Source organism: Misgurnus anguillicaudatus, chromosome 8 (genome assembly GCF_027580225.2).
Source record: "Misgurnus anguillicaudatus chromosome 8, ASM2758022v2, whole genome shotgun sequence".
Classification (NCBI taxonomy): Eukaryota; Metazoa; Chordata; class Actinopteri; order Cypriniformes; family Cobitidae; genus Misgurnus; species Misgurnus anguillicaudatus.
Window position 1 is genome coordinate 24,383,760 of NC_073344.2, and position 25,129 is coordinate 24,408,888.

Genomic DNA, 25,129 nt, shown 5'->3' on the forward strand with positions numbered 1-25,129 from the left:
TACTTAAATAATTCAAGTAGTTTCAACACAAAATTTCCCTTTACAAATTTGGGTGGATTTTACATAATAAAATTAAGTGAAATTTACTCAATAATTTGTTAATTTAGAATTAACTTAAATTTTTTGTGTTATTTTTACTTTTTACATTTTTTTAATAGAATTTAATAATTTATTTTAAGTTAAATTTACTAAGGCACAGAATCATTTTTTTCAGTGTTGTTACAAATACAACTTTATTGTAAAGAGTTACTTTTTTACTTTATACTTATTTTTTTATTTTTTTACTTTTTTAAATTTTTTATTAAAATTTATTTATAATTTTAATTTTAATCGTCAACCTTTAAATTCCCAGCTTTTGCAAGCTTATTATTAAAAAATTTCACTAAATTTCCCAAACCTAGTTTAATTTTTAGACAATTTATTTGCAATTTATGAGCTAGTCATAAAGTATTAAAGTTAATATTAATACTAACAAACATATGAAGTGCTTTAAAATCATTGCTGGTGAGATATAAGGTCTATTACACTGTAAAAAACACTGTTTTTATAAGTTAGCATTCAAGTTACCATAGGTCAAAACTTTTAAATTAACATAAAACTATAAGTTTATTATTTGACAAAAATGCTGCATTTTTACAGTGTGGGAGACTTTCTGTTCCCAAGAAAAACATTTAATTCATCACCTTGCTTGGTTTAGCTCGGCCTGAACATTTCTGGTTATGTCCTGTATGGTTTTCCTTTGCATATATTATAGCAATCTAGATATTACACAATATTACACGTCATACAATGGTCTTTAATGGTTGTAGGATAGCCCCGGTGAACTCTGCTACACCTTCATTTGAAAAACAAACTCACGAGGTGAGTCGTTGACATTTGCTTTGAGATAAAACCCACTCAAGGGCACAACAGGGTTGTAAGCATCAATCAAAGGGCGCTGCCGTGGGTCGTAGGGAACGTTGTGCTCTGATGTAACTCATCCAAACATTCCTGTACAAGCGTTGGGTATTATCTGTCAACATTATCTGGACAAATAAATGTTGGGCACACAATGACTCTGATCTGGGGCAGGTTGTGTTTAGCAGCTTCATTTAGTGTGGCACAAACTCAAGGTGAAAAGGTGCATTGACAACATGTGCAGACTGCTGGTTAAAGAGCCAATGGGTCATGGGCCATATTGAAAGAAGTTTATTGATTTTTGAACAAATAATGTGAGTAAATGGAGTTGTTATGAAGATGGGCCGGTGTATTTGGGGTAAAGTTCCAGCAGGTGGCAGCACTTGAAAATGTATGGGTTTGGCTTGTTGTTTATAAAGTTTGACCCACTAATGCTGGATTGTATTCTGCACCTTTGGAGTCATTTGCTAAAGAGCTTTGTTATCATTTAATAATACATTTTGTTGTTTAATTTTATATAGATATACAGATCAAAAGTCTGAGTTGCATTGATAAAAAATGTTTTATAGACCATTGAGTTTCTTATCCTGGCATGATTTGATAACAGATGAGTTAAGTCGGTCAATGTCAAATCTGCATATATTAAATTAAACTAAAGTTTATTTTTAAATAAAACAATAAGTGTCTATATTTATTTTTTAAAAGTCTTCATTTTTCTGTTTATATATACTGTAGTTGATTTTTCAGTATTTCAGTAGTTAACTGCTTTATTGATGTGCTTCTAGTCCAGTATTTTTTACAGCGTTTTATCTTTATACTGTAATGGTTTTTATGTTTTTAAGTGACTAATGTAAAAATAAGTGTTATGTAAGTGTTATGTAAGTATTTATAAAACTCCCTCTTTTATCATCCGAGTAGTGTCTTAATAAGCAAGTAGGTATGATCTGTGTTTATGTAAACAAAACACAAAAGAGTAAGCAGGCAAACTTTTAGAAAATCAAATCTGCAGTTGAAGTACAAATATGGGACAAACTGTATAATTTTTATAAGTTAATTTAAACTAAATTTATTAAACTAAAAAATGTAATGCAGCAAATACATTTTTACAGTATGTTTATATTTATGCTACATTATTTTTTAAGTTATTAAGTATGTTGGCAGTGCCTTTAACTAAATGCATGTCTTTATTGTTCCTGTATGTTGATTTGTTATCATATATTGTCAAAATACGTTTTGGTTTTTGCTGTATATGCATGCACTCTTAAAAATAAAGGTGCTTTAAAGGTTTTTCACAGCGATGCCATGTAAAAACTATTTTTAGTTCCTCAACAAACCATTCTTCTAAAAAAACATTTCTTTCTTACCTTTTGTTTTCTATAATCTAAGAACCTTTTATAAACAAAACTGGTGTATGATGTAGCACATTTATTTTTAAGAATGTATTTTGTATTTTAGCTGCTTAACTGCAAATTGCTTCATTCAAGATTCTTTGTTTTTATTATAAAATGCTGATTTTTGTTTAGCCACATGGTGGCGCTCTAAATCTGGCAAAACTACAGTGAGAGAAGTATTTGTGCACATACAAATAATAGACAATTTTAATGTTCCCTTTCTAGATTTACTAGGTATTAGGTAAAATTATATTTTTTGTTTCATTTTGTCAGCTACCGACAAAATCTTTACCAAATTCTTAATAAAAATAATGTTTTTATTTACATTTATTTACTACAAAAATGTTCAAAATAACAAAAAAAACATGCAGTGTTTTCCAAATTTTAATACTGCAAAGAAAACAAGTTCAAATTCATTTTTCAACAACTAAATACAAGTTTTTATCTGTTTTTAGGATTTTTTTTTGGAAAACCTTGAACTGGAAAAAAATGATTCATTCAATTTAACACATTTTTTAAGTGGTTGCAATCAATTTATTTGAGCTACATTTAAAAAAAATAGAAAAAACAAATAAAATAAAAAACTTTTGTTTAAATGTAGCTTAAATAAATTGATTGCAACCACTTACCTTAAAAAATGTAGTAAATTTAATTAATCATTTTTTCAGTGTAGATTTTTTTATTCACATCTTTCATGGGTTTTGTCATGTCTTTTACATTTGCTGTTTGATGACTTTATGTCACTCCAAATGGTTGCTTTAGTTGAAATTCGACAAACACTGGACTGTAATGATCAGGGGTGCGTTCTCCGATAACGTTGTCTCTTAGCGCGCTACGAAGACTCTTAAGTTAAACCTTAACTACAGGTATACCTTTCCTACGTGTGTTCTCCGAACTATCCCTTAGGATGTTGCTTAAGGTAAACCTTCTTAAGTTCGACCTTAGCGGGTGCTGTCCATGGTGGAGGTGCTGAATAGGTTGATATCGATTGCTCGACAATCAATTATTCACTTCATGTAATAGGTTTCGCTGCGTTATGAGATAGCGGTGTTCTTTATTAAATAAACATTTTAGAAATAGTTCAAGTTCAATTTATTAGGAATATCTGGTAAAAAATATTTCAAATTGCAAACAACTAAATTCAACCTTCTATATTTTATATCAAACCCGTGCAAAACCCGCAACTTTATTTCCAAACGTATCATGTTTAAACTGCTCCAATTCATCCGCTATGGCTTGAAAGGATCATTTATATTAGGGGTTCCCAATAAGTGCGTTGCACAGGGGAATACAGTGGGTTGTGCAAGTACTTGGCTGTGCATTACACTTAAAGTATATAAAAACAAACTGCTGTTGTCATTAGTTCACGCGTTTATTGTGCTTGGACACTGTATGCACAAGCAGCGCGTTAACAATGCGGATAAAGCTTAATGGACGCATTTCTGGAGCCTGTCTGTCTAAATATAACATATCAAATATTATATAATATTAATAGCCTATAAATATATAGTATGATTGCTTTAGATTTTAGCTTTGATTAGTTTTAATATGGACATTTTGTCGACCTTAGACTATACAAGCAGTAATCAAGTGCACAGTTTATTTTGAATGTTTATAAAGAATATGGCATGCAGTTGCCTCAAAGTAATAAAACATTAAAAAACTTCGATGCAAAGTCGAATTAACATGAATAATCATAATTAGTTTTTGTAATTTTACCTGATTTATTTATGCAGCTAAAATACTAGCCGTTAGACTAAGATTTAACGGATATGAAATGCACAAATGAAATAGTAGGATTCGCTGTATAGCTGCCAGTTTCACCAACTCCATCACCCAAAATATATTTTTTAAATAGTTTCTTAATCATGTAGCATGTAATAGTTCGCAGTTGATGTCCCTTTGGAAATCATAATTAAAAATCTAACAACCATCAATGTAATGATGTCTAATTATGTAAATGTTTTATTATTTAAATATAAAAATATTTGCCTAATTAAACACGGAGTGTATTGCATTTTTTTACAAATATTTAGTTATACAGACTACAATGTAAGCTTTTATGAAACTGATGGCCCCTAGTGGAAATCATGTGGGAAAAGGTATAGCTAAGAGTGCTCCAGACCAACCTTCCGAACGAACGACTTACAGAAGTGATACGTAACTAAGAACGTTTCGGAAAACAGGTATTAGCGATAAGGTACAGCTTAAGGTACAACTTAAGAACGACGTAGCGTTAAGGTAGTTTCGGAGAACGCAGCCCAGAATATATGTAGAAATAATAATTAAAGGCAAAACTGGAGTGGTTTCTTAATTTTTCCCACAGCTGTACAAATAAACATAATTTTAACCTTGTCATTTTTTAATTATAGATCCTAATGACTTAACTACTAGGAAATATAAAAAAAAACTGTCAAGACATGTCAAACTCATTTTCCACCCCAAATTAAATGTTATGTCTATGTAAGAAAATAAGGCATATTTTATAATTAAGTTTCCATTGACATTATTTTAATAACATTGACATTTCCCCAATTCTTATTAATCTTAATTTATTTTTACATTATGGTAGATTTTAGGAAAAAAATATCACTTGTTAACTCTTAAAATGTCACACTGTAAAAAATACTTTGCTGCCTTAATTTGTTTTGTTAAATCAACTCAGATTTACAAGTCATGTCAACAGAAATGAGCTGTCACAACTTATAAAATATAGTTATAAAATATAGTTGAGAAAAGTGAACTTAATTTTATAAGTTATAACAACTCACCTGTAGTTATAACAACTCATCTCTAGTCAAGATAAATAATAGTAAGTTGAAATGACTTGTAAATCCGAGTTGATTCCAAAAAAAACTTTAAGGCAGCAAAGTATTTTTTACAGTGCACAATACAGACATAATTATTTTTATTTTAAATAATTCTCCATGAATTTGAGGTGAAAATGACATTTCTTCATGAGAATCATTTAATCGCTGTCAATGTGTTGCTTTAATAAGAAAGGCTTGAGAATGAAATTAATTTATCTTTATTCTATTATAATGAGCCCAAAAACAAATCAACAATAAAACCGTATATACAAATCATAGCAAAAGAGCAGACTGTGTGATGAACACATGCAGGTCAGAGAAAAGTCCTACAGATGCTGTATGATCAGGGAAGTAGATACAGTATACAGTATATATAAACCTCAGAGTAAAAGAGACATTAAAGAAATATACATCCAGTAACAAACCACATACAGTAAAGTCTTCCAGGCACGAGAGAGAGAGAGAGAGAGAGAGAGAGAGAGAGAGAGAGAGAGAGAGAGAGAGAGAGAGAGAGAGAGAGAGAGAGAGAGAGAGAGAGAGAGAGAGAGATGTTTAAGTTATTTTGATTGTGTTTTTCTATCAGCAGCTATTGGCTATTATGGTTAGTTTTCTATTGAAATCTAGTTCTTTAGGGTTGTTCTGGATTGAACTAGCTGGATTTACAGTACTTTGTACTCATATAAAGGTGTGGGATTAGTTATAAGGTTTAAGTACAATAACATACATTTCATACATTCATTCCTTCATTCATTCATTCATTCATGCATTTATTCATTGTTTTGCGGTAATTTAATATTTTATTTATATTTCGAACAATTGGTTAAAATCATTTTTTGTGAAACATTTCTTATTTTCACACTTCTGCAACTCATCAAATAAAAAACAACTTTGTAAATCTAAAATCTTTAATCTGTACACCCCTGTTTATCGATTTGTAATAGTGTTTGACACCGAACAGCTAAACCCATTCCTTATATGTGATTTTGATACTGTAACTACGGCTATGTTTGGAAAAGAAACATTACTGCATACTTCAAGTATACACTGTATACTGCTCTCAATATATATTTTTTTATAAAAGTTAGTGAAACATTAAACATTATGCAGCGTTAAACTCTTCAAACAGTAGTATGCATCCCTGTAATCTCATGACCGAGTGGCATCCTGAAACAATTATTTTCTAGGGTTGATCTCACAGTCCAAACAATAAATCAAGAAGGAGATGGGAAAGTCAAGTCAACCACATTGCATTGTGGGATACAGTTTGCAACACAGTATGCACTCCAATTTTGTAGGTCATAGTCAATACATACAGTACAGTCGATACATATAATGCCTACTAGAAAAGAGTCGTACGTTAGTATGCTAAACCGAACATAGCCAATGCCTTGAATTCTTTACGACAAATCTCAGGTCTGTCTGTTCAGTGCAGTGCTGTGGTTAAGAAAAAGAAATTGAAAGAAACGATACTCGTCTCAGGTGGAAAGCGAGAAAGAGACATAAACGTTGATCTTGGATTGATTTGAAGCAAATGTTTCCAGTCAGAGTGCCACTCCCTGCTGATTGGCTCTGCAGTCCTTGGCTTGGTCATGTGATTTGTGTCAAGCGCACATGTCTGCATCGCAGCGGTAGGCAGGAGGATGAAGTGTTGGCGAGCAGATGCTGCTCTCTAGAGGTAGTCCAGCTCAAGTGCGTGACTCAATGCCTCCAGGTCGGCCCTGCACGTCACCCTCCAGAAGGGCATGTTCTTCTGCACAATACAACAATGTAACATCTTTATTAAGAGATATATTTATAGTAAATCAGGGGTCTTCAAGTACTCTTCTTCGAGGGCCAGATGTTAAAATTATAAATGTGATAGGGGCCATTATATATAAATTATTATTATATATGTTATAACTTATGTTGTTTTTGTTACTTTTTGTTATAGGTCATATATAAAAAAAATGCATTTTCCAAAAAGTTGCACTTTAACAACAATTGCAGTTTAACATTGCAAGAGTTAGTGCAACTAGAATATTGCACTAAAAAGTGATAATCAACACATGTATTTTTTTATAATGCAGAGCTCTTAAACTTGCTTTGTTGATAACTGTTTAACTTTCATATAAATTGTTACATTTCAAGTATTCACAACATATAGGGGTGGTGTTTTTTTAACTAGATTAAACTAGTCCTAGACTAAAATAAATGTAAGAGCTGTCCAAACTGACAACAACTTGCACTGAGATATCTTAAAGTACATCAGTGCTCTTTGTTTTGCCTCATAATGCGCACAAGTAATGTTTTTAGTAAGGCATGTTTGCAAAAAAATAGTTATATTTCCTAAGAAAACTGAGGCCTAGTCCTGGTTTAGCCTAATCCCTGTCTGGGAAACCACCCCATAGTCTTCTCCTAATGACTAAAATTGCACTTCATTTTTTTTTTTTTTAATATATAGGATAAACTCCCTTTCCATTGTACGCTACATTCGGACACGACTGTTGGTGTTCGCCCCCTTGTGGCAGTCGTAATGAAATTTCTGTTTAATCGTAAAGAAGCTCGTTACAGTGTGAGAACCTTTAATCTACAAATATATTTATACTTAATAATTAAAAATTAATTAAAAAAATGTATAATATACTTAGCAGTAATCAATCGTTTTTTTAAGGATTCAAGTGTTACTGATAAATATGGTGCCCCTAAGGGGACATGGAGCAAAAATTAAAAAAAGTTAAGTTTTGCATGAGACTATCTCGTGCGCACGTGAAACTATACGTAAAAAATTTTGCACATCAACGTTTCGCGTGAGCACATAAAAGTTTCACGTGAGCACATGAAACTAAACTTTAGATTTTTTTTACTCCAATGTCACCTTAGGCTTGGTAGATAAAGTCAAACAATAAAAGGATTAATAAATTTCACCTTGCACATAAATACATCACTTCCGCTCAGCGTGTCACATGCAGTGTAGTCGCACAAGTTTTTTTATGCATCCAAAGCTCAAATTGGATCCAAAAATTACGCACCCGCAAATGGTTGCCACCCCGCGCAGGCCATAGTTTGTCATGTACAGTGGACTAGCCCTGCTCTAAATACTTGTATAGGGTTACAGAACTAACTAGCATGATGAAGCAGTTATTTATTTGCCCAATAAGGCTGTGCACCAATACATTTCTATTCATTCAATGAATTAAATGTAGAAAACATTTTATTTTCCAGAATGCTCTAATTTATCACAAAATCTTTAAAAATGAGACAATTAATAAAGCTAATGAATGATTCGTTTTGGCTTCTTTTGGTTAAAATGAATTTTTATACATCTTCAGATTTAGATTTGACTTGCATACCTTTTTTGCGACTGTCTCTTCCTCTACGCCATCTCCTACGACCACGTACACGGCTCGCCGACCAAACCTCTGAGTCACTCGCTCGAAACAGCTTTCTTTACCTGCAAGATTTTCACAATGTTAGATGTGAGTTTTTACACATGATTAAGAGATATGCACAAACTGTAGAGACAGCAAACCTGTTTTGGTGGCACTGTAGATGTTTTCGATGGGAAAAGCGGCACCAAGCCCATAGAGGAGCACTTTGGAAAGAGCCGGAATGAGTTGTGTGGTCGTCACCATCACATTTACGCAGTTTGGTCTGAGAAGAAAACAAATCAATGTAACTTATCTAATGTCATATCTAAAGGAAAATATCACTCAAATATGATTTTACATTTTTATATTCTCTTATTAAACCCATATGGTGTTTAAACTGATAAGATTTCCAACTTTGGAAGGGCAGTAAATGAGATTAAACTTTCATTTTAACTTTTAATTTAAAAAATGTCCCTTTTTGCCTTTAGCATATAAAAAGAGAAACTTGTCAAATCAAGACATGATAAGTACTGAATGACAGTATCATAAATCTATCAATTAATAAAATCACACTTTTGCCAAACTCATTATGCTTGATTGACACAAAACTGTTTTAACTTGCTGTATCACAAGTCTTGTATTAAAAAAATATTACAGGTTGAATGTATGACTAACTACCAGCATTTACAGCAGGTTTACACGTCTCTCAGTTTGAAAAGAACAAACAAATAAACCTTTTTGCCTTTAAAGCATCTGGCAAGATGTCCCTGCTTGACTGCAATATTAAAAGCATTACTGAAAACTGAGTCAGTGTTTTGTTTACACACGTTCATCTGTGTTAGTTTTTAATTGATGGTCTATGCATACATCTGATGAATGTTCTTGTTTGATGCGACCAGGTCTTGAAACCTAAATAGTTTTAATGTAAATGTTGTGAACTACTGTTAGCCCCCACATTCATCTCAGAAGCAGTTATTTGGATGGAGCGAGTGGGTGATTCTCACGAAACCATTGAAACAGCACGGCACTAATGATTTTAGCTTTAAAATGTGTAATATAGTAACATTAAAAAGCATCAGAATAACACAATACTGTGTTCTACCTTGCACAATGTGTGATTTCAACATAAGAATTTATAATTGGAAATTTTATCTCATTTTCTGCTGAAATTCTCATAACGCATGTTCAAACACAGCCAGACACATTGCGGTAATGTTGTAATTTAATCAAATTAACACAAAAATATTAAGAAAAAAAATAAATGGATGTTTTGCTAGACTACTTTAGATGACAGAAAAAATATTTACTAAATATTTATGTATAATAATAATGAAGAAAAATTAGGAAAATGATGTGTCCATGCCTGATGTTCTCATCCTCCGCAACACTTTTTGAGAACAGTTTAAGCACACATACAGAATTTTAATAAAGTTTGATTTTGAGTGACCAAGCACATGGACCAGTTAATTCAAAATGGCTACCAGGTAAGATCATTTTTTTACAGTTAATTTGAAATATTGTCTTGTCAGAATGCTTACACGACATTTTGATTATCATTACCGCAACAGATGCTTATTAAATGTTAATTTAATTAATAGAAACATAATACTTTGATTTTAAATGCATGTGCAGAATCTCCAAATTATGTTCTTTCAGGTTTGTCATGTCATTTTGAAAATATGTCAGTGTTGATGTTTTCTGACTGTCGCGGTAATGAGATTTTTTAGGACAAATTTTTTAATTATGTTACAAAAAGTGTTAAATGATAAGTAAAAGTTTTTAAATGAATGTTCCCATTTACTCCAGACTTTGTTTTTCAATGTCTGGTGGGAAAAAAAGTAAATTTAAGCAATTTTTACATTTTCATGCTTGACATTTTTAAAACCAAGTTTTCGTGAGAATCACCCGAGTACTCTTAAAATACATTCCATAAAAATATTGGGTTGATTCAACCCCTTACGAAAATTAACCATGGTTTTACTACTGTACAGTTAAAACTAAAAAAACATGGTTACTGTAGTAAAACCATGGTAACCACAAAATAACCATGGCTATGACAATCATGGTTTTCAAAAACTATAGTTAAACCATGGTTAGTGTAGTAAAACCATGTTTTTGCTGATAGTAATCAATACACCAAAAAAAAAAAACATTACTACACTTTTACTATAATAAAACCATGGTTCATTTTCATAAAGGAACCCCTCAATATAGGGAGAAAACGAGTTTAAGTTAACTTTAAAAAAGTCCACATTTGATCCAACCACGAGTTGAAACAACCAACCATTTATTTAGTGTGTATGGATCTGTGCTTTTAAGAGCCATCCCGTCCCCCAAATAGGGCTCAAGTAAGGCATCTGCCGTAATAAACTTTAGCAAATTTTGCATTATTTGTAAGCATTCACAGCTAGCGCTAGAATAGCTGTTTATTTTAATTTAACCCTGTATATTCCTTTGAGCAACTGCTGTAACTTTTAACCGTGTGTTCACACATAACCGGCGAGAGCGTCAAACTGGCCGGAGGTCACTCATTTTAAACGTGCCTCTTGGACGGTGTAAACGTTGAGAAAAGTTGAAATCAGGTCAACTTTATGGTAATGAGGTATGAGATGCAGTTCGGCATCAACCAATCGGAATGCGGAAACCAATGGAAGATGCATTCAATCATGAGAGCATCCACAATTTTTTTAATAGCGTAATTTTTGACAGCGGTGTAAACGTACAGTAAGGATATGGTGAAGATGCCTCACCTGGAGTTGATGAGAGCGAGAGCCTTTAGTGCTTGTGTGAGCCACAGGTCTGTCAAAACCTCCATCTCTCTCCTTAACTGTAACCATTCCTCTCGCTTCGGACTGCCCAACAAACCTACAGCAAACACACAACCCATCAAACAAGTGCCATCAATCTCTGTTTTAAGTCCACATAAAACAGTAAGAGGCCATGATTTACACAGATTTTACCACAATAAAGAGGTGTTGATTGACACAACACCCATAATTGTGGTAACACCCATATTTTACCCATGTTGCAACTACCACGTATACAAATATTTAGCATAACCGTACAATGATGTGTGGTCACAGGTGTACAATATATGCACTAGTGCCCAAAAACTGACGTCTTCACCCTTTATTCAAATATATCATTAAAGATGTATTAAAAAAATGTTTTTGTTTTGCTTAGTTGTGCTTGGAATGTCAACAAAATATTAATAATATTATAAAAAATTGCTAATTATTTTTAATCAGCGTAGGGTCAAAAAGAGACGTTGGGTTAAAGGAACTCAGAAAATGTTCATATTTGACCCAACAATGGGTTAATACTAGCATAGGTTAAAGGCACACTCCATTTTTTGGGGGGAAATAGGCTCATTTTCCAGCTCCCCTAGAGTTAAACATTTGATTTTTACCGTTTTGGAATCCATTCAGCTGATCTCCAGGTTTGGCGCTAGCACTTTTAGCATATTTTAGCACAATCCATTGAATCTGATTAGACCATTAGCATCGCGCTCAAAAATAACCAAAGAGTTTTGATATTTTTCCTATTTAAAACTTGACTCTTCTGTAATTACATTGTGTACTAAGACTGACGGAAAATTAAAAGTTGAGATTTTCTAGGCCGATCCGATATGACTAGGAACTATACTCTCATTCTGGTGTAATAATCAAGGACTTTGCTGCTGTAACATGACTGAAGGAGGCGCGATGATATTACACAGCGCCTGAAAATAGTCCCCTTGGTAACTTATAATAGCAGGGGACTATTTTCGGGCACTGCAAAAAATCATTGCGCCTCCTTCAGCCATGTTACGGCGGCAAAGTCCTTGATTATTATTATATAAGTTTTAAATAGAAAAAATATCAAAACTCTTTGGTTATTATTGTTTTTAGCGCAATGCTAATGGTCTAATCAGATTCAATGGATTACGCTAAGCTATGCAAAAAGTGGTAGCGCCAGACCCGGAGTTTGGCTGAATGGATTCCAAAACAGTAAAAATCAAATGTTTAACTCTAGAGGAGCTGGAAAATGAGCATATTTTCAAAAAAAGTGGAATGTCCTTTTAAATTACTGTATATATAGCCTACGCATTTATGTTACAATGGCTTAAAATCACATCATATTAAAATAAAGAACTGGAAATGTCTGTTGTATAATAATGATTATCAGCTATAAATATTATTATTATCCACTTCACTCACCTCCTACATTATTCTTGTATGTGTTATAGATCTCCTTTACTCTTCGATAACGGAAAGCGAGTTTCCTCATCCAGTCGACCCCTCCATGAACACCTGAACCTAAACAGAGCGTGCCACCGCCTGCTGGGCTCTGGAAGCCATCTGTGCCAAAGTTATAAGTACTCAAGTACAGACACATACGGTAGTCTTCAGAACCGCTGTATGGCCACAAAAAATAACTCCACTACATTAAAATTTCTGTTGACACGCTCTTACAATATGATTAATGTCCATCATAAAAGTCTGGAAACAGACTCAAAAGTTAAAAACAGCATGCAGGTTTGGAGAAAATGAGGGTGGGTAAATAAAGGCAAAATGTTCATTGTTTGGTATACTGTTGCTTTAATATTTCTGCTGACAGGCTCTTAAAAGTGTGATTGATATCCACCATAAAACGTTTGAAACCAAATCAAGTGCCGGCCAACGTTTAATACTCTGTATGTAAGCAGCGTGCCGTTATTTGAAGAAAAGGATCTCTTTACAGAACATTATGTTGATTTTATTAGAAATACTGATATTCTCGCTCTTCGCAATACTGTAGTTGAAGGAAAGTCATACTCTACCTCAAGTCCTGCCCATTGTCATCTGAGGCCACATCATCGATGTGAACTTGGTCACATTCCTGGGAAATGAAAGGAAAGCGGATATGTTTGAGATGGATATGTTACAGCCGGGCAAAGTGATGTACTGTGTATAGACAGGTTCACCCTCCGCTCGGCCTCGGGGGAACCACGCAGAAAATATTAAAAAAGTCGAACGACATAAAGGCAAGAATAGGCTACCAAGACGCAAGACATTCAGGCGCCTTTAAAGCTGGAGGGAAAGAAAAACAGGAAGATTGCAGACAGCACAACATCTAAACCCGATACTGGACGCTAATCAACGCCACACATTAACTGTATTCTAGCTTTTATCTTGGCTGGGTTTGAGTTTAACACTGCCAAAATACAGTAATTGCTGTGCTCTATTTATAAGATCAACATCTGGTCTTTAGTTGAGATGATTATCTTGTCCTCTTCTCAAAGTTGTTTTTAGCAACGCTTATCAACACATTCAAATTTGATAATAAATTTGGGTTTTTATATACGTTTAAACTGAATTACGCTAATCAATGCAAACAATTACTCAGACATTTGTGTTTTCTTTGACATTGTTTCTCGCCTGTTGTGTGTCCTCATTTTTTACAGATTTGATGTTCTTGTTAATATCGTAGTGAGGACTTTATACATTTATATGTTTCTAATGCTATGTGCACTTTCATCAAATGCCTCCACCTCTGAAATGACTTTCTTGTTCGTATGATGTCACCAACTCATCTCCTCAAACCAGGGTTATGTATTAAAAACATGTTAATTAAAATCAAATAAAATCAATCCCTGAATATTATTGAAGTACACAATAATTAGTAAAGATGTACCGATATATCGGCCAATGATTGTTTTTGGCCAGCAAAAGACGTCAATTTAGAGGGGGTAGGAAATAAAACGTGTTAAGAAACATCACCATCTTGATAATCAGTGTTCATATAGTAATTAACTAAATGTTATTAATTCATAAATCTTAAGAAACACTATTTAAATATTTAGTTAATTTGGGTTAAGAATGTAAATTTAAGTAACAGGATTGTTTAGAATTAAGACCAGTTACGTTAAAACAAGTTGTTGAAATGGAGACAATAAAGTTTTTATTTGTTTTTCTTACAAAGTTGTGTCATTAATTATAATTTATTTAAAAGAAAGTATAGACGATCGGTATTAATAATAATCAGTTATCGTATTGGTAGAGATTTTTTTTATTGTGCATCTCTAATAATTAACTGAAATAAGTTTAAGTTGAGGGACTTAAATTATTAACTAAAATAAATAAATAAATAAATAAACAATTAAATAAATTATTTTACTTTAATAGCAATATGAAGTGAAAAAAACTAATAAAATGAAAAAAAAAAATAGTAAGTATCTTAAAAAATACTAAAATTAACATGAAACCTACTCTCAGTTATTTAAGATTTATTATAGTTTTATTATTAGTTTTACATTTGCATTTTTATACTATAAAAAAATGCTTGGTTATTTTCAACCCAATGTTGGGTCAAAACGGGACGAATCCAGCCGTTGGGTTAAATTAACCTAGAAAATGTTTGTATTTTACCAACAATGGATTAAAACAACCCTGCATTTTGGGTTGAAACAAGCCAGCATAGGTTAAATTACAACCAAGCGGGTTGCGTGTGTATTTTTTGACCCAATGCTTGGTTGAACATAATCCAGCTTTTTTAAAATGTAAAAAAATCTAAGTGTAAAACTATTAATAAAACTAAAGTTAAATTAATCACAAATGAATTTGTGACTCGGAAGTGCGTCACGTAACTTCTAGTTTCTGAACATAGTCTCTTTCAGATATAAATGTTTCTATGTCATGCAGTGTCACTGATTAATTAAAGCACAAAATTAGCAAATAAACCCGTCAATCATTTGCATATATCTAAGCTGTTCACCCTTGTGCCTGCGGCCACTTTTCTCCTCAGCTGACGCATTTAAACAGAAAACACAAGCAGAGGTTGAATGCCGACTATTTGAGGGCAGTTACAGAGAAAACGAGGAAAGGCGTTTGTGAGAGAAATAATGTTGTGTGTGCTCTCCACCCCTGAACACCCCGGGACAATTTTGCTTTTCAGCAGCGGCCACACACCCATAATTAAGCACTCAAAAGTTGTCAGGATTTTTTGCACCTCATTGAAAGCTTTTAAAGAATTTAATCCTTGCTTTCTTCACGCTGAGGGCAAACTGAGGTCCTTCAACACAATGACATGCCATTTATTGTCAGCTGCTGGACTCGAGACACAGTTCTTATCAAAACAAAAGCTTTGACGTAAAAACTCAATTGATTTCGCACCTCCAGGTCGTTGAAAAAGAGGCGTGAATCGGCCAAATTGAAGATCATCTCTTCCATCCACAGCCCAAGAGAAACCGCTTTGGCAGAATCCTGCAACAGAAGATAAAAAGTTAGTTTTCATACCTGTAACCTGTTTCGAGCTGTTCACAGGAGTGACAAGTGATGATTACATTATCTTACTTTGACTAGCAGCGTGCGGTACAACAGGTTTTTGTCCAACAGTAATGCTAATCACTCAACGCCACATTATTTGTCACAGCGGTTTAGGTTAGAAGTGTGTCAAACTACTATAAACTCTCTTTTTTTCCTGTTTTCTTCTGCACTTTAGGGGAAGCCACACGCGAGGATAAGCAACATCAAGTGTGCTGCTGTTTCATGCGCAACTCCTACGCTTGGTTTGCAGTCAAGCTGCAGGTGTCAGGCAGAGGTTAGCATCAGATTAACTCAAATACCTTTTCTGCTTTACACTTAATCATTCTTAGTGAGTGGCGTGGGCACAGAAGTTGATGGAGTGGTATTTTCTGCTTTCATTATGATAATAACGTATAATCTGTTGCTGTAAATGAACGACTTCAAATACAAAACATTGTATTTAATTACAGGCATGATTGTTGCAGGGGTTAATGTTCAATCAAACGCACAAACTTGTATTAAAATGTAGTTGACACAGCCTGATCTCCCTGGAATTCTGATTTTACAGAGGGAATTTGTATGAATTTGTTCGATTTTTTTCATGTAATGCAATGTGTTTACACGGTTTAATGGTCAAAAAACACATTATTTTCCACATACCGTACATTATTGTTGCTCGCGAAGTGAAAAGCGAAGTGTGCTCTGATTGGCTAGCTATTCAATTTGTTGTGATTGGATGATGACCGAAATGTTACGCCCCCTTACCATATTTGGAATATCAGCTCCCAAAGCACAGTGTCTCCACAACATGGCAAGGACAACAATGCTACAGTGAAAATAAAAGTTACGCCTTCTTTCTTTGCATATACATTTGGGCGGAGTTATGCAAATCGGCCCATACAGTGACGTAGATATGTGGGGGCAAAATTGTGGCAATAATCTGCAGTGAAAAAAAGACTTGCACATTAAATTAGGTTTTCTTAAAATTAACATGAATTAAAATTTATTTCATTTTAAGAAAACTTGATACATAATTAAATTATGTAGATCCAACAACTTAAAAAAAAAAACATTTTAAAAAAACATAATTTAATCATGTGCAACTGGAACTTTTTTCAGTGTGTCTTATTTTTTTTTCAACATTACACATCCCCTTTATAGATATGCATTTAATTTTAATGCATTCATTTTCTTTTTAAGCAACAACTACAGCTAGAACACACTTTTTTATTTCCACGTTGGTAGCCCTTAAACGTTTTATGCAAAATATTTTAAGGTTTTTAAAACTGAAGCATATGTGAGAAGGAAAGTTTAGTGGTTAGGGTGGGAAAACTGGTTTGTACCTTGCCGAATCGCGTGGAAAATGTCCCAGTGAGGAGCGAATGGAAAATGATGATGGTTTCATCCAGGTCCCAGATAAACACTCTCTGTGGATACACACACACACATTTTATCATTATAAATGTAATCTGCTTACTAGTCCAGTAAAGTATTTACTCCAAAACACTGCATATTATCTCTGTATAGTAAATGTTGACAATAGTTGTTAGTTCAGTTTATGGGCAAACAGCCAATCATAGTTCACATCTTTATTTCTCATCACACCGCATGCGGTCAATTCACACTTTTCGGCGACTATCTTTGTCTTGTAAAGATGATTAATACAAATTCACACATTTCAGGTAAAAGAACAGTTCACTTTTCAAATCTTTACAACTTTTGTGATATCAAACCTCCTGATGCACCATTTGATTGACAGTGGGCATCATTTTATGACTAAATTTCTATTTCAAACAAAGCATTCATTTGTCTTCATGAGACTTGAAATACATCTTTAAAATTAGCATTTTCATTTTTACTGTATGCTAAATATCAGCAGAAGCATCTCCTTTTGTATCACGGGGACAGGAAGTCACACAGGTTTGGAGAAAGAGAATATTAATTTCTTCCACTGAACTGTTCCTTTAAATGCATGGTCCATTTCTCTTGCGTTGTTGCCAGACATTATTGCAAAACGGGTCTGTTGGATGTGAAAGTAAATCCCTGTGGTACGCGACAGAAGAATGTTAATGAAAGATATTGTGTAAGGAACACCATGAAGCCGCATCTGTACCTCAATGTCAGAGTCCAGAGGGGGTACGGGGTCATTGACTCGTTTCCTGCCTCTCAGCTTCACGTCTGAGCAGCGTCGAGTCGGAACGCCGTCCTGTTCCTTTCCTGGAGTCTGAGGACTCGTGGGAGCGTGGTACTCTCCTGTTATACACACACATACACGCGCGATGACACCTCCAATACATACAGTCTGGATGCCAGAGCAGATCACCGTAAACTATTTTGTTGTATAAGTATTTCTTAATGTATTAAAAGCTATACTCCAACATATCTAAATACACTAAACGTAATGAATTAAAAGTTGCACATCACAAATTATTGCCTCCCTAAGCCAAACACTCAAATAGCTGCATGCCAAAGCAAATATTTATAACTTGAAAGATGGTATAACTTGTATGATATATTTTGTAGTGCTTTTCTATGTTTTCCCAAATTAATTGGAAGTACAGCATGTTCAAATGTACAGTAATGTGAAAATGATACCTGTATGTGAATCTGGGCTGTGATTGGTCGATACAGCAGGATGCTCTGGATGTTGGTAGGGTATCGCTGTGGTGATGGCTGTCGGCGTGATGTTGCTGGTTGTGAGGTATGGACTGTTGTAGTGTGTGTTGTAGTACGGCGAATATTGACTTTGACTGTAGCTTGAATACGCTGAGAAGTCCTGATGGATGTAGTAACATGAATTAATGAACTTTAACATAATACAAAGACTCATTTTAAATTGAAGGCCTTGTGGACCAACTGGAAATGGAGACCCGTTTCATTCCAGCACAAAGGAATAATTGATTGTACATTAATAGTAACTGTTGTCAAGGTCACGTATGACTGTATCTTTAAATTGTTTGTTACAAAAATACTATGGCACTGTTTTGAAAGAGAACAACAGCACATCAGGAGGTGCAGTGTCCAAGTCGCCATACTTCACTGGAGGTGATGCGTTTTTCCTAATTTGACCCACCTGCTGTGTGGGACTGAATGGCGTTGATCCTGCGATCCCGTTTGCTCCCTGGAAAATTCCAGAAGAAATGCTGCCGCCTGGAAAAGAAGCAGATAGCCGAGTTTTGAGAGAACTGACTGTGGTAAAGGCTGGCCGTGACACATTGCCAGGAAGAGCGACTCCAATACAAACACCCAGCAAGAAGCACATCAGGCAGGCAACGGCCGTGGAAAGGCCTGCGGACGACTGGTGAAATACAGCAACGTGATCTCATGAGAATACGTGTGTATTTTTATGTATAATGTGGCTGTATCACACATACATTTATTTATGTTTTAATGCACACTGAAACGTATAATATCGATGTGTTGACAGGATTAATACGTTAATTATTTACTTATTAACAACTTTACAGACGTTCAGATTTAAACATTTAATCATAAATATTAAAATTGCGTGCATTGGCGTTTCTTACTCATATTAATGACGTTTTTAGTCACATTTTCTGACTTATTTATTTAAGACAGTTTACTCATTTATCTAATAAAAATGTTCATGACTTTTACACAATATTAAACAAGACTACACTTTAAAACCTTAAAATGAAATACATTTCTGTAATCATTTAACCATTTGGTAATATTTAGTTTGTTTGCCATGACATATGTGTTTGCATAGGCGTTTTCTCCTATGCAATAATAATAACACTAAAACACAACATACATTTTTATTCATTCGCTGTAATCCACATCTTAAAAAATTCATATGATTGCGGGAAACAGATACAAATTCAGCCCTTTATCCAGCGATCTTAAATCCAGTTCTCATCAGCGACCAAAAACGTAGAATCTGGCGTTCATTATAAATTTGAATTCAAATATTGCGCCTTAAGAAACTTTACGACACATTGCCTTACGGTAGTGATATCAAACGCTCATTGACTCTTGCGTGCTATGTCACAGATTTGCAACATTGCCGTCTTTCAGTCGATGTATGTTTGAAATTTAAAATGTGTGCTTTGACAAAGAGAAGCTGGATTAACGTTTTCGTGGAGTAATAACTTTAATATTTCTCTGTAAAGAGAAATAAACTCCAGAGAGGAGAGCGGTACTGCTTTTGAAATTTTGCAATAAATAAATGATTGTGATTACATTTGTCTCTCTGTTATGCTTTTTATTTCTAACAGAACATAATTTTAATAAACTGTTGGGTAGTTATGACTGTATTAGTGGCTTAAAATATCTTGCTATAAATGCTATATTGTTACTATTGTTTTTCTTACATATTTCTGTCTGTTACGTTGCATAATATAAAAAGAATATGTTATGTTTTTCAAAAATATTTTTGGTATAAAAACGGTTTTGATTTAGGTTTAGGGTGCTAAAAGTATCGATAAAATTTTGTAATAATGTAATAAGTAGTAGTAATGTAACAATGCTATGATTAAATGTTGCAAATACGTCTACATTGTACACGTCAGCATCTATTTAAATGTACAAAAAGTACGTTTTGTGTTTTTGAAAGTTACATATTAATACTAGGTATTAACAGTGAGTCCAGGCTGAATATAGACACTTTTAAAGCTCGCTTGATTTATGAATGAGAAAACAATTCAGGTGAGAAAGGGCAGCGTGAAGTCGAGAGCCAATCCATCGGACATTCGGTCTGAATGTCTTTTTTACAGGCCTTCATCTCGGTCTAGCTCTCGTTCCCTGTCTCTTTTCCTTAATATTCCCGCTTGTTCTCTTTTTGAAACCCGCCCTAGATAAATGACTCTGTCAAAACATAAAGAAATCTCACAGGAAGAAAACACAAAAATCTTCAAAGTAAAAAGCAGGCGGGCAGACGTTGTGAAGGCCGGGGCTGTGTTTCTGATTTTCTCCGTGGCGGTGAAACGCGAGGACCTTTGGCACCCGGAGACGGGTTATTTATTTCACGCTACAGCGGGTCTCCTGTTGGAATTCACCAATAAATCAAACGAGACCGGCGAGATACGGCTTGAGATGCAGTCGGCGCGTTTTCCCAGACCCATTAGAAATCCATCCATTTCACGAGCAGACAATTTTACAGTAAATGATGTCTCGAGACGCCTACAAACGGCAGTAAATCACCGTAATACAGAATAAATAACTTTATCTGCTACAGCGTCAATAATTCACCGGTTATGCTAATTAGATAGAAAACAAATGTCAATATGTGTTTTAAAACTACAAGAATTCTCATCACAGGTATTTTTCAAGGAGGAGCACAATGAAAGTGTCATGAAATTAAAATTGACAAATCAATGTTGGCGCTGAAGACAAAACACTCCATCATTCAAGTCTCTTTAAGTAAAACATCTGCTAAATGAATAAATGTAAACATTATGGCAAAACCTTTCGTGTTCCACTTCACACAGATTGATCAATGATGACAGAACTTAATTTTTTTGGTGAACTGTCCCTTTAAAGAAGAAAGCGTGCCTAACACCACTTCACCTTTAACCTTGACAGGGAACGGTCAATTTCACACTGCGGTAGTAAAATCAGGACTGCAGGCCGAAGTGGTTGCCAGTGGACGGAGGAGGAGGCGTGTGACCGCGATCTGACGCTCAATCAATCCCACCCAAACACGCTCCTCCAATGGCCAGTGTGTAACGGAGGGGAACGCAAAAAGGTTCTGACCCTCTGCACGAGGAGAGCGAGACGCCTGACGCCAGAACCCCAGACCGCGGATAATGGGGAACAGGTGTGTATGTGTGTGTGCGTGTTGGGGGGCATTGACCGTAGACAGCACTTGAAAGTCTGTGTTTGCGTGTGAGGGTTTGTAATGAAGGAGATTTAACTAACTATCCACACACACACACACAAAAAAAAAAACACTGAATCATGTCCGACAGTACTGTATGTGTTAAAGATATTTAAAGGTACAGTGTGTAACTTTTAAAAGAATCTCTTGACAGAAATGCAATATTATATACATAACTATATTATCAGTTATCAAAGACCTTACAGAATGAACTGTATTGCTTTTATTAACTTACAATGAGCCGTTTTAATCTACATACACCGGGGGTCTACTTATATGGAAGTCGCCGTCATGTTTCTACAGTAGCCCTAAACGAACAAACTCTATAGAGCATGTTTTGTCCCTACGTTGTCTCAGACGACAACATGTTTGTCCTGCGCCAGCTACTGTATGCGTTTTGAAAATAAGGGGTGAGCTGTTGGTTGCAATTCGCAATCTCACCACTAGATGCCGCAAAAATTTACACACAACACATTTAACTCATTCACCGCCATTGACGAGTTATCTCATCATTTATGAGTTCATATTTAACTAATAAATATGCCTTTTTGGACGAATTTCAAAGTGAAAGTGTAATACCGCTTTTATCCACCAACCAAATCGAATTTATCAAAAACGGAAGTTAAAAAGAGTTAATGATTTATTTTAACTGCCTTTATGTTTGATAGTCATTCTGAGTCTGATCTCTAACATAAAATCCTTTACAAAAACCAAATTTTTAAGCTTTTTGCTCAAAATGTTGTATTTTTGAAGAGAAATATCCATATTTCAGTGGTAAATTAAGTAGAAAAAGTAAATATATAATGAAAGTTTTTTCCCCATTTTGTTTGTTTGTTTGTTTGTTTATTGTTTGTTTGAAAGCAAAGTGTGAGTTATTTAATTTGATATAATTTGTATGTTTATATATTTATAGAAAATGATTTTTACTGCAAGGAATTTTGTGAAAAATTTTTTAAAATCATAAAAATGCATGTGGGCAAATTTTCTCAAATATGCTGGCGGTGAATGAGTTAAATGTTAGATGTGTTGCAGTAATGAATTGCTCATTTATTTCAGCCTGATCTCAATGCGAATTTGTAACTATATCATGAGATGGCTAATTCGTATGAATTCATTCAATGTGACTCATGGGAAAACATAATCTTTATGCTGCATTCACACCAGCTGCAGTAGAGGCGTCAACGTTTCAATGTTAAGTCAACGTAAAGACGCGTTGACGTGTGTTTGGAGGTTTTGCGGCGCAAATGAGGCGTTTAGCGCAATAGACGCGATTCCGCCTCATTCGTGCGTCTAGTTCACACGAATTGAGCATTGCTGCGGGAAATGCGTGAGTTAAAAAAATTTAACTTTGGCGGAAAAACTCGCTGCGTTAACCAATCAGGAACTTGCTCTAGTAGTGCTGTGATTACAGGAAGCGAGCGGAGTCGCAGAAGCCCCTCCCATGACGCGAAATTTCCGCTTGAATGTCTCGATGACTAGATTTTCACATTTTCAAATGTTCAAGCTTCTAACTACACGCGGCAGACTCGAATTTGACGCCTCAAACGCGTCTGGTGTGAACCCAACATTAGAAATAAAGCAGTAATGTAGCCCTACACCTAATCAATGTCGCAAGCATATAAATAAATTGTACAAATTAGCCACCTTGTAAAATTGTTACAAATTATGTTATCTGTGATGCTCCACTTTGAATTGCTAAAATCAGATAATGACGCAATCAGTCGCAAAATCACCGCTACACATAATCTTAAAAAACAGTAAGATTCTGAACCAAAAAATTTAATTTTTTTTAGAGAAACAGATTTTAAGTTATATTATTTAAACTTTTTCAGATTCACAACAAGCTTGAGGTTGTATGATACAGTATTTACTTCTGCAGAAGCTCCAAGTCAGTGTCATTTATATTTAAAATAAATGAATTGCTGAAATTCCTGATGATGAACTACTAACTATAATCCTCATCAGAGATCCACCAATCAGAGACATTTTGACAATGTAACTTTTTCTTATTGATAAAATTATGTCCTGAAAATTCTGTCATTATTTTCTCCCTCTCATGGTGTTACAGTCAGACCTGTATAACTTTCTTATGTTTTTTTTAATTAACACGAATAAAGATATTTTGAGGAATGCCTGTAAACAGACCAATTATGAGCCCCATTTACCTTCATAGTAGGAAAACATGTTTGGTTACAAACATTCCTCAAAATATCTTCCTCCGTGTTCATCAAAACAAATAAATGTATACAGGTTTGTAACGTGTGAGTAAATGATGACAGAATTTTAATTTTTGGGTGAACTATCCCTTTATCAAAAAAGGTCATGGGTTCGATCACCAGAACACGCATACTCGTCCAATGTGTAGACTAAACTGCACCGTAAGTCACTTTGTATAAAAGTGTTTGCCAAATGTCTAATGTAACTTTAAATATGGTTTAATAAATTAGCTGTTCGGCAGACTGACCGTGTGTTGAGTAACTGTAGAGGGCTTGACTGGGTGGAGTCCCGCTGAAGTTAGTCGTGTAACCCAGTAAACTGCTTTGACCGGGTGAATGGCTCACACCGTCTTCTGACTTTATATCTGATGGTGAGAGAGAAAGAGGATACGATCAGCAGCTGTAGTGTGCACTGTTAAGGGAAGGAGAGAAGGATGTGGATGTACTCACTGTATGATGTCATACTATAGCTCTGTGTTGGATGCGTGTAAGCTGTGTAAGGTCCTGCTGGCTGTAACGCAGGGCTGTACTGCGTCTGTCCGTAAGCAGCCATTACTGTTCTCAGGACAGTTGACCTGTACAGGTATGACATCACAGTTCATCAGTGTTGAGTTATTTCGAGGTGATTCAAGGTGAATACATTTTTTTTACAGATAAATGATTTTTGCCAAGTCGTATAACATAAACACTTTTGTAAACCATACATTAATATGTGAATTTGAGATTGATTTTACTTAAAGGCCACCTATTATGCAAAACCTTTTTTACAAGGTGTTTGGACATACATCCCTGCTGAAAAAAACAGCATACCAGCAAGACCAGCATATGTTGTGTTTTGGTGCTGGTGACCACCAGCATAGACCAGCATAATTCCCATGCTGGTCCATGCTAGTCTGGTGCTGGTTTAGCTGGTGGTCATCAGCATACCAGCATCTTAGTAGCAGCAAGACCAGCATATGTTGTATTTTGGTGCTGGTATGCTGGTGACGACCAGCTAAACCAGCACCAAATGGACCAGCTTGGGAATTATGCTGGTCTATGCTGTTTTTTCAGCAGGGATGTGTGTTGGCAGTGTGTGAAAACAACCACCCTGAAACAATCCACCCAGTCCTTTTTTTAATCCTTATTAAACTAAAGCAGTCTCGTTTTGATTTTGTTATTAATGTGATGTGACACTGATAAAGCCGTGCCTACGGTCACTTACTGACAGTCCAGGATTACCAAAGATCCTAGCAAGTTGTATAACTTTTGCCATATCACAATATAGAGATGATATTGTCTCTGACTGTGTTCACAGGAATCAGATTTATTTTAACAAAGTGAGGAGCAGCTCATTTGCATTTAAAGGTAGAGATACGAAAACA

The 25,129-nt window shown here is 34.8% G+C and overlaps 1 protein-coding gene across 1 annotated transcript in view; it reads right to left on the reverse strand.

Moving 5' to 3' along the window:
* Positions 1–5,300: 5,300 nt before the first annotated feature.
* eya2 (EYA transcriptional coactivator and phosphatase 2) overlaps positions 5,301–25,129 on the reverse strand; it is a 35,105-nt gene continuing 15,276 nt past the window's right edge. The window contains exons 4-16 of the mRNA XM_055214053.2: positions 24,216–24,340; positions 24,014–24,130; positions 18,784–18,860; positions 18,306–18,486; positions 17,824–17,963; positions 17,054–17,137; positions 15,579–15,668; positions 13,247–13,305; positions 12,645–12,805; positions 11,196–11,310; positions 8,607–8,728; positions 8,428–8,528; positions 5,301–6,848 (exon numbers count right to left, since the gene is read on the reverse strand). Coding sequence (XP_055070028.2) covers positions 6,768–6,848; positions 8,428–8,528; positions 8,607–8,728; positions 11,196–11,310; positions 12,645–12,805; positions 13,247–13,305; positions 15,579–15,668; positions 17,054–17,137; positions 17,824–17,963; positions 18,306–18,486; positions 18,784–18,860; positions 24,014–24,130; positions 24,216–24,318 — 1,431 coding nt within the window. The 5' untranslated portion in view covers positions 24,319–24,340 and the 3' untranslated portion in view covers positions 5,301–6,767. The remainder of the gene's footprint in view (positions 6,849–8,427; positions 8,529–8,606; positions 8,729–11,195; positions 11,311–12,644; positions 12,806–13,246; positions 13,306–15,578; positions 15,669–17,053; positions 17,138–17,823; positions 17,964–18,305; positions 18,487–18,783; positions 18,861–24,013; positions 24,131–24,215; positions 24,341–25,129) is intronic.